We start from the raw sequence: 16,562 nt of genomic DNA on the forward strand, positions 1-16,562 counted from the left end.
ATAACTGCTAACAGTAGTGTATGTAGTAATTGCTACAAGCGTATTTACAGAGCTCATAATGATAGTGTAGATCATAATGATACGGTTGAGATCCCCGATTCGGTGGAAGTGAATGTGATTAACGTTGGTGGTGATAGTGAGTTTGAACTGGATTCTTCTGTACATGTTGATGAATTCAATAATGCAGTTATTTCAAAATTGGAAAATCCAGTATCGCCTTTGCGAAAAAAAGGAAATCTTTCCCACATGAACATCGAAACATATGTTCTTAAAAAAAAAAGACAACTCGTGTCATCGTTTACTAAAGCTATGAGCCGGAAGTTAAGAAAAATATATGATACACCACTTGAGGAAGATCAAAGCTATTTGGGTCATATGTCCAAAGAATTAAAGGATAACGTAGCTAAAGCCTTTGATAGTTGTCGGAATATTTCAGACAAGATCAAGCTCTTGACCATTATAGCTCCTATATTATCTAAATGCCAAATCTTATCTTTGTTTCCACAAGTTACGGCTTACATGGTTGATAAAGCAAGAAAAATTTCTTCAAATGAAGGTAACTTTATTTTTAAAATATTCAAAATTAGATATATTTGTTGATAGTTTATTTTAAAAGCAGAAGTTTTATTGTGTAATTTTCGATTATAGGAATTTACAGTGAACCAGATCGCTATAATGGACATCCATTAGAAAAAGAAACAAGTGAAATAGTCATGTAATATTTTTTGAACGATGATTTTAACTGCTCAAGACAAAGTCCTAACAAATGTGACGTTATTACTGTGATTGAACATGGGCAAAGGGTGAAAAAAGTTAAACGTTTTTTAACGAGGAGTATGAAGGAAGTATACAAAGTTTTCAAAGAAGACAATCCTAGTATAAAAATTAGCAAATCAAAATTCTACTCAATGCGCCCAAAATATGTACTAATAGATCCAGTGAACGATGTATGCTTATGTATTTATTGTGCAAATTTTGATCTACTTCTCATTGCTTTGAAAAATTTTATTGGGCAAACAAGTACTAGTCTTTCGAGTATGCGCTCTGAAATGTTATCAAATGTTGTTTGTTCAGCCCCTACAGAGTCTTGTAATTTTCAAGAATGCACTTCATGCCCTGGCGCTAATGGCATCACATTCGACAAATTAAAAATTGACGTATCTGAGGTAGATAGTGAAATATCATTTGCATTTTGGAATAAAGGTACTCTAGAAATGAGAACGGTATCTATTGCTACGTTCAAGGAAGAGATTGCAGAGCATACCATCAAAATTATTTCTCACTTAAGGATTAAGGAAATACAAAGGTTAGAAATAAAATCTGAAAAAGAAGCAGTATCAAAAAACTGTCGATGGTTATTGATGCGTATTGATTTTGCTGAGAATTGGACAGTAATTTTGAAAAATCCCGTTCAAGGAAACCACTGGGCAAACAAACAGATTTCAATTTTTACTGCAGTTATTTATGTAGGAAATATGGTGAAGAGTTTTGTTGTTGTCACCGATGACCAAAAACATGATTTTTGTCATGCTTTATTAGCGATGAAAAAAATTATTGATATAATTGAAAGCACACTTAGTGAAGACAATATTGTACTGGAGTCGATCACCATATTATCGGACGGTGCTGCAAGTCATTTTAAAAATCGTTTTCAGTTGCATGAGTTTCGAAAAGGAACCATTAATAAAAAATGGATATTTTCTACAACCTGTCATGGGAAAGGTGCTGTTGATGGTTTAGGAGGTTTAGTAAAACATTATGCAACGGTACATAATTTACGTTCTTCCGAGATCGACGCTATTCAATGTGTGAAAAATTTGTTGAATATGTTCAAAGCTATACTACTTCAATACAGTTAATACACCTAGAATCTGAAGAACTTTAAAATTTTCGTAACGAGAAAATTGAAGATAGGAATAGTTCCATGAAATTCGATGGTATCCAAAGATGCCACATGTGGAAGTCTGAACCATCCAATGGGAAGAGCAAGTGTTTTATCGCTAGAACTGCAGTACATGAATGGATTGAGATGGAGAAAAAAGTAAAAATGACTAAAAGGAAAGTCAAGGTGAAGAAAACTTCGGCTAAAAGAGGAAAATATAGTCAAGTACGTCAAAAGAAAAATAAAGTTTTATCAGGAAAAGTTAAGAAAGTGAATAACAGGCGAAAAAACAAAAAAAAGAAAAATAAATAAAGAATAGATTCAAGATATATTAAAAAATAAATGTGAAACATTATTTTATTTACTTTTGAACCTTTTTTTTTATAAAAGTAATATACATTTACATAGATTATTCAAATTTTCGACACGGAAGAAAAAAATTTTTTTTTAATTTTTTTTCTCCATAAAAAAGCAAAAACCGTAAACCGGGCTGGTATACGTTTGAACACGATGGTACAACGAATCTACAAAAAAAAAAATGGGCCAAAAAAAAGATGGCCTTTTTGAGATAAATCGATATTTTTACAGGATGCAATTTTTATGCAAAAGTGCATAATCTTCTGAAAAATGCATCATTGCACATTTTTGATCACGTATATTTGAAGGTCTTCAATTTTGCTACAATATGAAAAAAGTTTCATCCGATTTGGACTAATAATGACCGAGCAGTAGAAAGTCGAAATCCAACTCTCAAAATTTTTTTTTAACTTTGAATTTTAGAAGTGAATTTTCAAAATTCAATATTAAATCAAATATGCGTCTAAGGCAAAAAAAAAATACAAGTCGCTTTATTTTCATCATAGAATCTCAAAAAAATAGTTTGGTGTGGTTTGCTCATGGGTGCCCATGGAGCTCCGTATGATTTGAGATGGAATCGGCCCAAGTTTAATTGACAAACCTTCAACTGAATATTTTTTTAAGGTCTTAAATTGTTTTCAATTCATTATAAAAATTATATCTTTTGAGACCCACGATGGGCACTTTTGGATTAAGTTTGGACTAACGCCACCGTGTATTTTCTGGAAAAGTACGATATATTAGATGATCCATAAAATTGTCAGTATCGAGATTTGTGATACTCCTTCACTGACTTTGAATTCCTTGGGTCCATCGTCTGTGTCAACTGTGACATTTTGTCAGTGAAGTAGCTAGCTGGTTACTTTTGCAGGCACTAAGATGAACAGATTAAATCAAGTGCTTCAATGGTTCAGTCCTTCCTTACAAAGTTGAACGCATTCTCTATGTCCAATGTTACTACTGTGCAGTATTACTTCTCACAGTTTTCCCATCTCTCTTCTGAGATTACCATAAAACCCGTACTATCTGTTTGATAAATATTTTTCCGCTATCATGGTATTAATTCTGTATACGATCCATTTATGATCTTGCATGCTGTATCGCACATATAAAAAGGATGGTATGCTGATAGTTTATTCTGTGGCTTGTTCCCTTTTAAGAGGAACTAGCTTTCATTTGCTTGAAAAGTAACTATTTCCTAAGCATCGGTCGTATACGTAGAGCAACATAGCCGATGTTAGCTTTATTGCCGTTTTAGAGCTATGTTTGTGATATTAGTAGGTTCAGGGGCTTTCTTATTTTCAGTTTTTTTACACACTCTCTTAAGCTCCTTCAGTCTTATCGGTTATGTTGGCTCTCTGGTTATCAGAAACTTTGTGGTACAAAACTGAAAAAAAATGAAATATAGATTAGAATACAATCAACTTTATTTAGTGTGGCACTTTTTTACATAATTTATAAAATTCATAGCAATGAGTGCTGGCAAAAAAGAACTACAATAAAATCCTTAACAGGAGAGATATAAACCCTACCCTATGTGCCAATATACTTAATATAAGATTTGGAATGAACTTATTTTCTTTTTTGATAAGTTCTCATTATATTAGCAAATATAAATTATATCTTTAAAAATTTTCTTTAATAAATTGTATAAATTATTAAGTAGCATTGTACAATATCATGTAATTTTCGACAAACTCGTTCATGAAAACAAAAATTTTTGAGCTGATTTATTAATACTTCTCTCTAAAATATTTTAATATGGTAGGTCAGCCATAATTATTCTGTTGATGTCGATGGTAAATGAAAAACAACCTTTTCCTTTGAGATGTGCTGTTTTGTATTGCTTCCAGTGTTTCTTATACAAAAATAATAGCCAACAAGTACAACTTCTACAGACTCTTCTTCCACAAGGAAATGAAACTTTACTAACAACAGGTGAGATTGTAATAATTATTAAGAATCTATTATAAAGTAACTATATAGTACTATTGAAATAATAATTTGTTTTCTATTCATGAAAAAAATTGAAAAAAATTTATTGTAAAAAAGCATTATTATAACATGTACGTTCGATTTTTAATGAGTTAATATAGGCATATAATTGAATCTGCTTATATTGAAAACAATCATAATAGAAACACTCAGAACAAAAACTCTGTTATAGTGCATACAAAAAAATTTTTGAACTACAAGAGGATAGTATATGAAAGGGACTAGTTAGTGTTATACAGTAAAATGTGGACGTCAAAAAGGACCAGTTTCTAAGATGTATAACGGGTTGTTTGTGATCGAGCTGAGGACTTTCAACGACGCTTCAAAATATAAAGATAATTATGTTGGTTCACATAAGAATTTAAATGCCATTTCAGTTATGGCCCTAGCGGGTATTAAGATGCGGAAGAGAATTATCGTTCCTTTAAATAACGGAGTAAACAGTTTGATCATCATCTTGACTATAAGATTAAGTTGCTCATTCACTGCTTTACAAAATAGGTCAATAAAAGACTTTAAAGACACTTCGCCGAAGGTTGGTCGAATTTTTTATTTAGGCACATCTGAACTGTTGCTGTATGGTGTGCCTGAATACTTCCTAGCAACACGTGAAATTTTAAAGACTGAAAAATCCATGTGGGAAGTGGCAACGGTGAAGACGCTTTTTTTTTGTTTTATATTAACGGACTGACTGTTGTCCAATTATTTATTTGTCGTGAACTAGGAAAGTATGTATGCACTCAGACTGTGACGATTCTACTTGGCCGCGGAATTACGTGCAAAAGTGTGGAAGGTAGAGGGAGCGAATGAAATAACACTCACTTTGATCAATGGAACACGAATCACCCGACTTTTTTTTTAACTGCTACAAGCTCGATGCGCGCGAATATAAATTGGTTATTCAATGAACCACGATCTATTATGCTTGCGGTGTGAATAATGAGCAATACTGCACCCTTGCATCGCACCACTGTCATAACAATCGCTCGCGTTACTACAGGTTGGTCGAAAACTGCATGTCAGCCTGTATTGGCGATGATCGTCGAAAATGCGCACGAGAGAGTAAAGAGCCTCATTGCTTCAATTTACCACTGCTGAAATTATACTGCTGGTCGACCGGTAAACTCTCTGATCGCAGGTGATGCTGTTGCTGAACACTATTGTTCGTTCTCATAACCGAGGTAACTTCGACCGTGGTGATCACCGCGCAACGCTGCGCACTACGGTTGTAGTTGCCGCGTATTTGATGTAGAAGATGGTCGCTGTGCCGATTACGATCTGCCGGTGGAGATTGCTACCGCCACGGTTTGCTGAGAACCATGACGCTTCCCAATTCGCGCGACTCTCCCCACGGATGTCTCTGCAAGCTGGAGATCTTAATCAGTCTTACTCAGCTCTCACTGAATAATACATTGGGAACCGCGATTATATCCGCAGTGTATCGGTCTTTACCGACAAGTGTTGGCTAATTGAATTGTCGATATATGCTGCCGATCTTCTTCTCGCAGCGTCATTTCTATGTTGTCGCAATCTCCGTTTTTTCTCTTCTATCTTTCTCTCCCACGCTTAGAGAATAAGTAAAGAAAGCGCGCGCTCACTTTTCGCAAATATTCCGTCCTCTTCTTTCCAGCTGCTATAATGACCGCCACACTTTGACAACGAAAAATCAAAATGTGAGTATGCATATACACGGTGGTCCTCGACGAACTTTAACTCTAAGCGACTTACACCTCCAATTTTCTTTTTCAATATGGTCGGGGATCACTTCCCCAACATATTCCCGTTGCGCAGAAAATTGCAAAGTTAAAACTTTTTTTTTAATCGTCATTTAAAAAAAAAGCATTTTTCCCCGTTAATTTATAATAAGTTATAAATAAAATAACTAAAATAAATAAATTTATTTGTCTATTTACGTTTGTAAATAGACAATCTCGATATTGACTGTGTATATACCGTAATATAAGGCTCACTTTATCCAGTTCTATTATATTTCACTTAAACTCTCGACATACCAACGTTCGCATATTGTAAACAAAAATTAGGAGGTGCAGAAGGTGAAATACCTGAGAATACAAGAAAATAGATATTGAAATATAATTAACTAGTTCAGCTTCGACTGGTAGTAGAGCAACATGCCACCAAAGATTATTAAGAATCACATACTTACACATGAAGAGAATCGGAGTGTAATTTTTTTATTATGCTGGAGCAAGCATAAATCGATGGTTAATATGGAACTGTCCTTCAAATCAAAAACAATTAATCTATTTCACAGTTACGATAACCAAAACGATCGTCTTCTTAAAGTAGCTTGTCCATCGTGCAAGAGGAATTTATACCGTTTAACACTGGACAATAAAAAAGTGACAAAAATAGATTTCTCGAAATTTCACTTGAAGAAAGAAACAAGACTAAATAAAAATGTGAAATGTAATTTTTACTTTTGTGAAATAGCAAGAAAGCATGGAATGAATAGAATTATCTCGAAAAACGTTTTCTCTACTGAACATAAGTCGTATTTGAGTGAGAAAAAACCAAAAAAAAACTACAGTGATAAAAATCTGTTCAAAATGTAAAAGTGCAATAGAGAAAAGGGAAAAGTCATGTTTGTAGAGAGTCGCTGACAGTAAATCATGTGAAAGAAAATATAGCAAATGTTGCGCTGAAAAAAAAGAACAGTTAACATCTTCTCTGTTAAAGATGTTATTGCTGTCAAAAGTAATAGTAATTCAGTGCAATTATTGCAAATTAAAGGTGGAAAACCCTTGAGAGTTACAGTCGGATCAGTTAAAAAGCCAAAAGAAACGTTGTTTACGATGGAAAATTTTCAAAATATTCGTACAACCTTCAATTTAAGTTACAAAGTTACGAGTAGAATTGCGACAGCAATTCGTACAGCAATCAAAAAATGCAAGAATTATTGAACTACATTTGAAAAGGAAACTATGGATAAAAATCACATATTAGATGATTTATTTAAATGCAGAGTTTTTGATTTTAAACGTAACGTTGGCGATATTATTTCTGCTGTTAGTAAGACATTGATATATTGCATTAATTTAGAGAAACTAATTGAACACATTACTGAATCACGCAATATTACATCAAAACACTTGAAATTTGGTATTAACGGTGGAAGTGGCTTTTTGAATGTTTGTTTGAGTGGTCAGTGTACTGTTGAAAATGATGTAAGTGTTTCTGAAAAAAAATGTATTCGTCAATCGTACAAAGATGGAATAGCGGCTAAAAAGTTACAAGACTCAAGTGTAAAAAACTATTTATTATAGGTTTAGCTAAATGTGTTCAAGAAAATTACGAAAACGTAATACAATTATGGTCAGAGTTAAGTATAAATAATTTTGAGGGAACTATCGCAACCAATTTAAAGCTCGCAAACATTCTTGTCGGCGTGATGTCATGCTCAAGCTCACATCCATGTTGTTGGTGCTATGCAAATAAAAATAATCTCCAGCAAGTTGATGAATATATAACTATCAGTAATATATTAAAAAATTATATGGAATGGCATGGTGCAAATGGTAATAGAAAGAAAGCTAGGAATTATAAAAATTGTATATACCCTCCAATCATTCAAACTACTAAGAATAGATTGATTTTGGATATAATTCCTCCTTCAGAATTAGATTTATGGCTAGGGGTTGTCAATACGCTATTCTCGTATATGTTCAAAGCATTTGGAAAAGAATCTAATGAATGGGCTGAGCGTTGTTATGTACAACAAGAAATGAATCATGGAAGTCCTTCTTTTAAAGGAAACAGTTGTAAAATTCTACTTTATAATATTGATTTGTTGAGATCAATCTGTACCATTGGTTGCTTAAAGTTTGTTGATGCTTTTACAAAATTTCATGCGATAATCAAAGCTTGTTTTACTGTAGATTTAAACCCGAAATTCCCAAAATATATTAATGAATTCAAGGAAGCGTACTTAGCCTTAAATATTCCACTAACGCCAACAGCCCATGACATTTTTTTCATGTAAAAGAATTCTGCAGGGTCTAGGCTTTTATAGTGAGCAGGTCATGGAAGTCGTTCATTACGACTTTTCTGCGACTTGGGCTAAATATAAGGTATCATATAATAATCCAGATAATGCCAAAAAATTACTGAAAGCAATTTGCGAATATTGTTAATCACACGTGTAATTTCAATACACACTCCTCATCACATGCTTTTGCCAACCTTAGGAAAAAATCTAGATAGCACAAGTTTTATATCTTGGCAAAAAATTATTGCAGCTTTCCAATTATGCCAATTAATTATCGCATAATTCCAACATGATCATCTTCTGTTAGTCCAAAAATTCAAAAAAATTATTGTGAACTGGAAAAAACTAAAAAAGTTATATTTTATTAACAACAAAATCGAAATATTGCACCCTCATGAAACTATATTTTGGAACCGGTTATCGCATCTTAAAAATGTCAAGGACATTTAAAGCTTATGGCTCTTAGCTTGAAAACGCGTGGTCAAGGAAGTTTATACGTTAATTTTTACCTCTCTTAAAAGTATATTAGTAAAAAAATTGATTATTTTATCAAGTTCAAATATCTGAAAAATCAATACAAATATAAAAAAGTTGTATATACTAAAAACATGACTTTTTACATGAAAAATAAAAATTTTTAGTAAAATAAGGAATTTGGAAATAAATTTTTTCTTAATATTTTCATGGATTTCATGAAAATCAAAATTTACTCTTCTGTTGAAAAAATATTTTAATAGTATTAAATAATCTGTAACGGGGTAATCACCGTTTAATTATTTTTATTCGCGCGATTTTCTTGAAAGGGCGAATGTAATCGTTTATGTTCAAAACGCAATCCGGAGAGCATGGGAAGACAGGTGTCAGTCAACCAGTAATTCTAATTAACCTATAATAAAATGAGTGGAAGCTATAAGGAGTAAGTGAGTCGAAAAACACTTGTTAGTAACACGAACTGAACCTTTTATTATTACTCAAATACTACATAAGGTCGGCCCGCGCGTTTGTTTACATCGATGCTCGCTCATCGACAACATGTATTGTCGGGACGCTCGCTGCTCTTTGTTATTAGAGCCGCTACATGCACGTTTCGAATGTCGGAAATTAATTATTAAACATGCAACCGCGATCGCGAGATTATGCTGGCCAGCTTACCTTGATATAGCAGGCGTACGAAGGTGACACTGACGAGTTGCACAGCAAGAAAATTGTCCTATTGTTTATGTCACGGATCGCGAGTTCGCGCACACGTGGTTTCGCCCTCGATGGCGAAACCTCACACACACTCTCTCGATTGATCGAGTCGGGGACGACGCTTCTCCGTCGGCTCAGGTTTCTCCCTTTGACTGCTGTACGACGCCTTGCTGATAGCGATCACTCTGGCTGGCGCTGATACTCGCGTTCTTTTAACTTTCGATCCTAGCGGCTCACAAATCGGTGTTAGCAAAACAACAAAAGCGAACGAGCGGGACGGTGGTCAAGGCTTCACGGTTCGGTTTCAATCGCGCGCGTTCCACCTGATCGCGCGCCGAATTCCTTCGTTACGTTTTTCGTCCCCCCAGTAGGTTCTGCCCTCCCAGGCAGCAATTAGGTTAGGTTATCAGCGCTAATTTGACGTTTACCGTCACAAATCATAATAATCATAATATACAAACTATTTATTTACAACTAACAATAAAATAAACAAATAAAAAGCAGTAGATAATACAGTAAACAAATAAGTTTTTACAATAGAACAAAAATATATAGAAAGAATCATTTTTCATCAAAGTAACTGCTTTTGCTTTCAAAAATGGGTTTGCAAATTCTTGGCATCTTTCAATAAGTTTATTAAGAGTGGTTCACGATATTTTTTTTGTTTCGCTTTGTAGAGCAATCCACATTGTAAAAGTAGAATAACAAACTTTTGAATTAAAGTATGAATAAAAGAGATAATTTTTCTTTGTATGTATTATATTTGACGAATGGCATAACAGACATATGATCTTACAATATTTATAAATCCTTGTCACGGTCGCAATCCAGACATAGGAATAAACATACAAGCTATCGATATTCTCGTGAATAATGGCGAGAACCGGCACGATACTACTTTGACATTGAAAACTCGGACTCATCTTTAGAAACAGAATATGAGAGAAGACACCGTTCACACAGGTTAAGAGAATGTGACTATGATACTGCTCGATGAGATTTCCGCAACATTAAATTATTAGAAAGCCGCAAAATAAGATTTAATGGCACGGACGGACCTGAGGAGTTCATTAGCCAGATCGAAGACCAGAAGAGACTAGTTAGAATGTCAAGTAATGACTTATTACAAGCAATAATGGCTGTATTCTCCAAGGAAGTTAATTCATGGTACCGAGAAATTTCAAAGGAAATTTATTCATGGCGAGACCTTAAGAGAGCCTTACGAGACCATTACGGCAGACGAATGACCAATGATGACATTGAGGAAGAACTTAGACGCCGAACACAAAACGAAGGCGAAACAATCACAGACTATCTAAACGCCCTTCGATACACATTTAGCCATTTTAAGCATCCTATTTCTCTGCGGCCACAAATTAAAATAGCTATGCGAGGACTTCTTCCAGCACATCGTAAATATATGGCAGACAAACGGATAAAGAGATTCAGTGATCTGACATATAATGGCCGAAAATCAGAAGATTTGAAAGAAATGTATGAACAATACCATCCACCCTCGACCAAGACACGTTTTCCAGCGGTAGCACTAAAAACCAATAAAAAAGCAGCAAAAGCCTCAGCTGTACAAAAAATTTGGTTAACACCTGAAACGACACGTAAAACACTCAAAACAGTAACGGAAAAGACAATACATGTAAAATAAAACAAAATAGTATATAACAGACCAACCAATATGTATACTACACTCATGATGGCACAGATTGCAGCTTACCAAGGACCACATCAATACTTGGGTTTCCCCCCAGTAATACAAGAACGAACCTGGACAAATTAGGACAAAATACCGACGGTGAATAGCAATCAGACCAACGGCAGAAATCATAACCAGGACCAACAAACTCAAGGTTACAGACAAGGTCAACGGCTACTAATATTGAATGGAGTAGAAACAAGATGGAATTTACCTTCACTGATACCGTTTTAGAACACTCAGACAGAACCTAATAATACAGCAAATAATAATCAGACCGACAGACAAAGTAGAGAGCCATGCAGATGCTGCCAAGGTGACCATAACTACCGACAATACCCAAAGAATCCTTGTTTCTTCTGCTATCAGCCAGATCATTACGCGGCAACTTTCCCGAAAAGGAAAGCTTTGTTTCCAAGAACAGAACCGAAAATAAAACAAACTCACTGCTAAGTATGAAAAAATATAGGAACACCGTTCGACTTTTGTAAAATTTGCTAGCATATCCACTCAGAGTTGTTGGGAAACGCGTTAGGTGGGGAGCAGACGAGCCCGTTGCTTCCTTCCGATTACCGATAATGGATCAAAATGACCAAGAAGGGCATTTTTCAGACGAAGATAAAGACAAAATCGAAGAAAGTACCGCTAAAATAAATGGTCAGGAACTGTCTTGGATTGATGGAGAACCACTTAACAAATTGTTAAAACGTCTTAAGAATCATGAAACGTTATTATTTGACATTAATGGGGAGGTATAAAACAGTGAACAGATAGTGGAAAACCTAGCAATTCCACTAGTCGAACGAATGATAATAACTGATAAAACTGACCAAACCCCAGCAATGGCAGAAGAAATAGTAAAAATACCGGACAGCAAAGTAATCACTGACATACCTAAGGTAAAACCTGAAGGTACGCTTATAGAAACACCAAAAGGGATATTAAAAACCATCAAATTTACATACAATGAAGAAATGAAACAAATGAGAGATGAAGTACCGATGATAACTCCAGAATCAGATCTACAAACAACTGACGTATCTGATAAGGAATTAAATGAAACCGTCGATGAAAGTAAAGTCAAAAATGCGACAAATTTATTGACCTCACCTCCACAGTCGATAGAAGGATTGAGCTCAGACAGTAGATGTTTCATACGGATTATTATTGGTAATGTAGCGTATGACGCCCTGGTTGACTCAGGGACGGAACTTTCACTGGTAGGACAGCAAATAATGAATGGATTTAAGAAGAGTATAATCCCGAATTATACAACAATTCAAGGAATTGCGGGTAAAACAGAGAAAACTATAGGTGAGCTCCCATTACAAATTAACTTTGACGGGTACACGCAGAAATTCAGGTTCAAGGCAATGAAAAATTTGCGTGGGCCGCCGATTATTTTAAGCCTAGATTTTCTGATACAATGGAATATGCTCATACTCTTCCGAGAAAGAAAATGGAGAGTACATAATGGCAAATAGCATCACCTACAGCCAAGACAGATATCGCAACGAGAGGCTTTCTTTGCGGAATACGCTGGTCTCACGGAGATAACACCTGACCAAACAAAATGCATTAAGAATATAACAGATCGCTTAATACCACCCATGACTGACAAACTAGGAAGAACACCAATCGTGAAACATATAATAGACGTAGGTGATAGCCAGCCAGTAAGACAAGGATTACGACGAATATCACCAGCAATACAGAAAATAGTACGAGCCGAAATCCGAAAAATGGACGAAATGGGCATTATCCGACCATCCAAAAGTGCATGGCGTAGTGATTCAGTAATGATAAGAAAACCTGACGGTTCCTAGAGATTCTGCATTGACTTTCACGACTTAAACAAAGTCACAAGAAAAGATGCATACCCGTTAACTAATATAGACTCGATATTAGACAAATTGCGACATGCCAAATACATTACTAAGATTGACCTTAAACAGGCCTTAGACGAAAATAGCTGCAAATATACGGCTTTCGTAAACCCAGGAGAAGGATTATGGAAGTTCGTAGTTATGCCATTTGGACTACTCAATTCCCCAGCGATCTGTCAACGTTTAGCTGACGCCCTCTTTGGTGCTGACTGAGAACCTTAGGTATTTCCCTACCTTGATGACATAATTATTGTTACCGAGTCCTTTGAAGAACATACTAAATACTTAGAATTAGTATTACGATGAATTAATGAAGCTGGACTGCAGATAAATGCTGAAAAATGTGAATTCAGCTGCCCTCGCCTAAACTATTTAAGCTTTCTACTAGATCAAGAAGGATTGCGATCTCACCCAGACCGAACCAAAACAGTACTCGAATTTCTAATACGTAAAACAGTGAGGCAACTAGTATTAGCGAGCCCCAGTATTAGCAAGACCAGACTTTGCCCGGCCATTTACGGTTCAGACAGATGCAAACGATTTTGCAATTGGGGCCGTATGGACTCAAAACTTTGACGATGGCAAACATACGATAGTATATATAAACGGAAAGCTGACTGGACCAGAGAGAAACTACTGCGTAACAGAGAAAGAATTACTGTTCATTGTATACGCCATCAAGAAGCTAAGACCTTTCCTTGAAGGATATGATTATACAGTCATTACTGGCCACTCAGCCTTAGTATACCTGTTCAACATAAAAGAACCGAAAGGTAGATTAGGAAGATGGATATGTGACCTAATGCAAGAGCATGTGACCTATAAACACCGTAAAGGCACAATGCATAAAGTACCAGACTCCTTATCACGAATTGATAAAGAGACCAATAAAATCTCAGCCTTCAGAACAGTGTAAGAAAATTGGTACTTGAAAAGGAATAAAGAAGTAAAAGAAAAACCTGACAAATACCCTGCCTGGAAGATGGAAGATAACATGCTGTATTATACAAGACCAGACCCACTAATGGATCCAGTAACAAACGGAGAAACAGAATGGAAACTAGTGGTACCTCATGAATACCAGATGGAAATCATGAAAAATGCACACTGCCCACCTTCAGCAGGACACCTGGGAGTAGAAAAAACGTACATGAGAATTGCCACCAAATATTACTATGAATTTCTCTTCTTCTAATAAACTAACGTCATCTCAAAATCCTCGATCAACTATAATATTATCACCCTCTTTCATCAAACGAAATACACTGTTCGAATCCGCTAAGACTTTTTTCATATCTCTGCATTATTTTTCGTGCTCTCGTAGAGGCCACAAGTATTAACGATGAAGTCATCTGTTACACTGACAGTAAATGGTTTAACCAATAGCATATTTTTTCTATCCTGAATATGCACGACGTTGAAATTCATTGCTAAAACTTTTTTGGTGTTTGAGATATATTCCACCGAATATAAAAACCAACTGATCTTCCTTTAACTTTAATAATTTTTGAGCATCTAATGACGTATGTTTTTCAATTAAATTCTTCCTAGCCTGAGCGCATTTAGCATTGATCATGTTTTTCTTCACTTCAAAATGTGTTGACAGAATATCTTTTTCTAAAGAAGCGATAACATTGCAAAAAATGTCAGAAACTAATTGATCACGATCAAACTTGAACATAGTGCTGATGTTATAATGTGATTCTTCAGTATGTAGTTTAAATAAAAATGTTATTAAAATTTCCATGGCAGTCCTATTACAAGAATTTTTTAATGGTTTCAAACACCAACTCAACTTTTTCAAGTTTTCCGAAGTCAAACCTGTAAGTGCTTTTAATCGATCTTCAGTAAATTGAAATTCTCCAGCTTCATTCAGCAAAGATTTGTTGCTTACTGTCGTTAAATCTTGCATCAGCTTTGTTATTTTATCAATAGGAACTTCTGAATATATGGAATATAATTTAGGCTTACCTAAATCATCATGACAGAATCGATAATTAAAAAAGTGTTTCGGACAAGTTCGAACATTGCTGGTTATGTAAATCTGTATTCTGTGGTAATAATGTAACCTAACTCCGAAAGGCATAAAACATCTACTATGAATATTGCCACATATTACTAGGGGGGGGGGGGCAATAAGTCTTTACAAAAAGAAGGAAAAAAAGTTTTACGTATGTAATTTTTTTTATTTTTCATCATAATCTCCATAAAGGTCGATACATTTTATTAAACGGCCTTCCAGTTTTTTAAGCCATCAGATAAATATGATTTCTGAAAACCCTCAAAATACGCATTTGTTTTGGCGATGACTTCTTCATTCGACGTGAATCGTTGTCCGGTAAGCCATTTTTTAAGGTTAGGAAATAAGAAAAAGTCACTAGGAGCCAAATCAGGCGAATATGGTGGATGGTCAATTAATTCGAACTTTAAATTGTTAAGGGAGTATGGTACGTACGTAGCTAGTTAGTTGAGAGAACTGATCGACTTTCGTTTGACTCGCGTAGAAGCAATCATAAGTTTGGCAACATTGTATACATGCTCCGCTCTCCCCTATTACCGCGTGTTGTTTACGGTGTACGCTCTAATCTAAATTATAGCTCGATCACGGTCGGATCTGAGTGACAATAATAACGAGAAAAAAGTTGAAAAATGGTTCTGGGGAAAGAAGAGAGTGACCAAAAAAGTTTACGACGTCAGATGCAAACAACGGCAATCGGGTAAAAATATCCAAAAAGTGTATAAAGCAAAGGAAAACTCTGAAGAGTGCATAGCATCAATAACATCGGCAAAACAGTGCGATATCGAAGGCCGTCGAATTATTCATCCAAGTACTATGGCACGTGGATTGTTCTGCATAAAATGTGTTTCAATTTTGACATTGGTAGACTGTGTTCAGGAAAAACATCTTGGATTAGCATCTATTTTTTAAGTCAAATGTCGATGGTGCGAAACAATCACTGCAGTGTATTCTGACAAGACTCATAAAAGAAGACATCACGATGTAAATACCAAAACTGTCGTAGGTTCGTATAGTGCGCATAGCGTGCATTTTTTTTTTTTTTTTTCATAAAAACGTTAAAAGTAATTTGACGTCGTTTTAATAAAAATATATTATTTTTTAATAGGTTGTTTGAATGCTGGAATGGGCCACTCACACATCAATAAATTGCTCAGAGGAATGAATATTCCAGAATATAACTGGAAAACCTATAAAAATCATGAAATAGAAGTGGAATTAGGCGCTGAAGAATTGGCTCGTGAGAGTTGTATCCGAGCAGTGTGTTTGGAAAGACAGTTGACGATTGAAAATGCAGACATTATTGAAAAAATCCTGTAGGTTCATCATTGAATATTGAATTCATGTAAATAATACAAATTGGCTTCGAATGAATTGATTTTTTTAAACGTTTATAATTATCATGCATATTAATAAATTTTTTAATTGTATATAATGGTGCCAACGGATTTTCTGTATAAAAAATTTGTATTCATTCTGTGAATCATCGAATTTATATATTGTTATTCGATTTT

General features: G+C 35.0%; 1 protein-coding gene across 9 annotated transcripts in view; it reads left to right on the plus strand.

Annotated features, from left to right (window-relative positions):
- The window catches only part of LOC131675571 (general vesicular transport factor p115), a 553,225-nt gene that overhangs the window by 100,832 nt on the left and 435,831 nt on the right, over positions 1-16,562 (plus strand). For 8 of the 9 annotated variants that reach the window (XM_058954591.1, XM_058954593.1, XM_058954589.1 and 5 more), the window contains one exon: positions 4,008-4,177. The exons of the other annotated variant lie outside the window; for it this stretch is intronic. In XM_058954591.1, the coding sequence (XP_058810574.1) occupies positions 4,008-4,177 (170 nt within the window). The remainder of the gene's footprint in view (positions 1-4,007; positions 4,178-16,562) is intronic. 9 annotated transcript variants of the gene reach the window in all.

This window comes from Phymastichus coffea, unplaced genomic scaffold (assembly GCF_024137745.1).
Source record: "Phymastichus coffea isolate CEN01 unplaced genomic scaffold, Cenicafe_Pcof_1.1 PCOF00026, whole genome shotgun sequence".
Lineage (NCBI taxonomy): Eukaryota > Metazoa > Arthropoda > Insecta > Hymenoptera > Eulophidae > Phymastichus > Phymastichus coffea.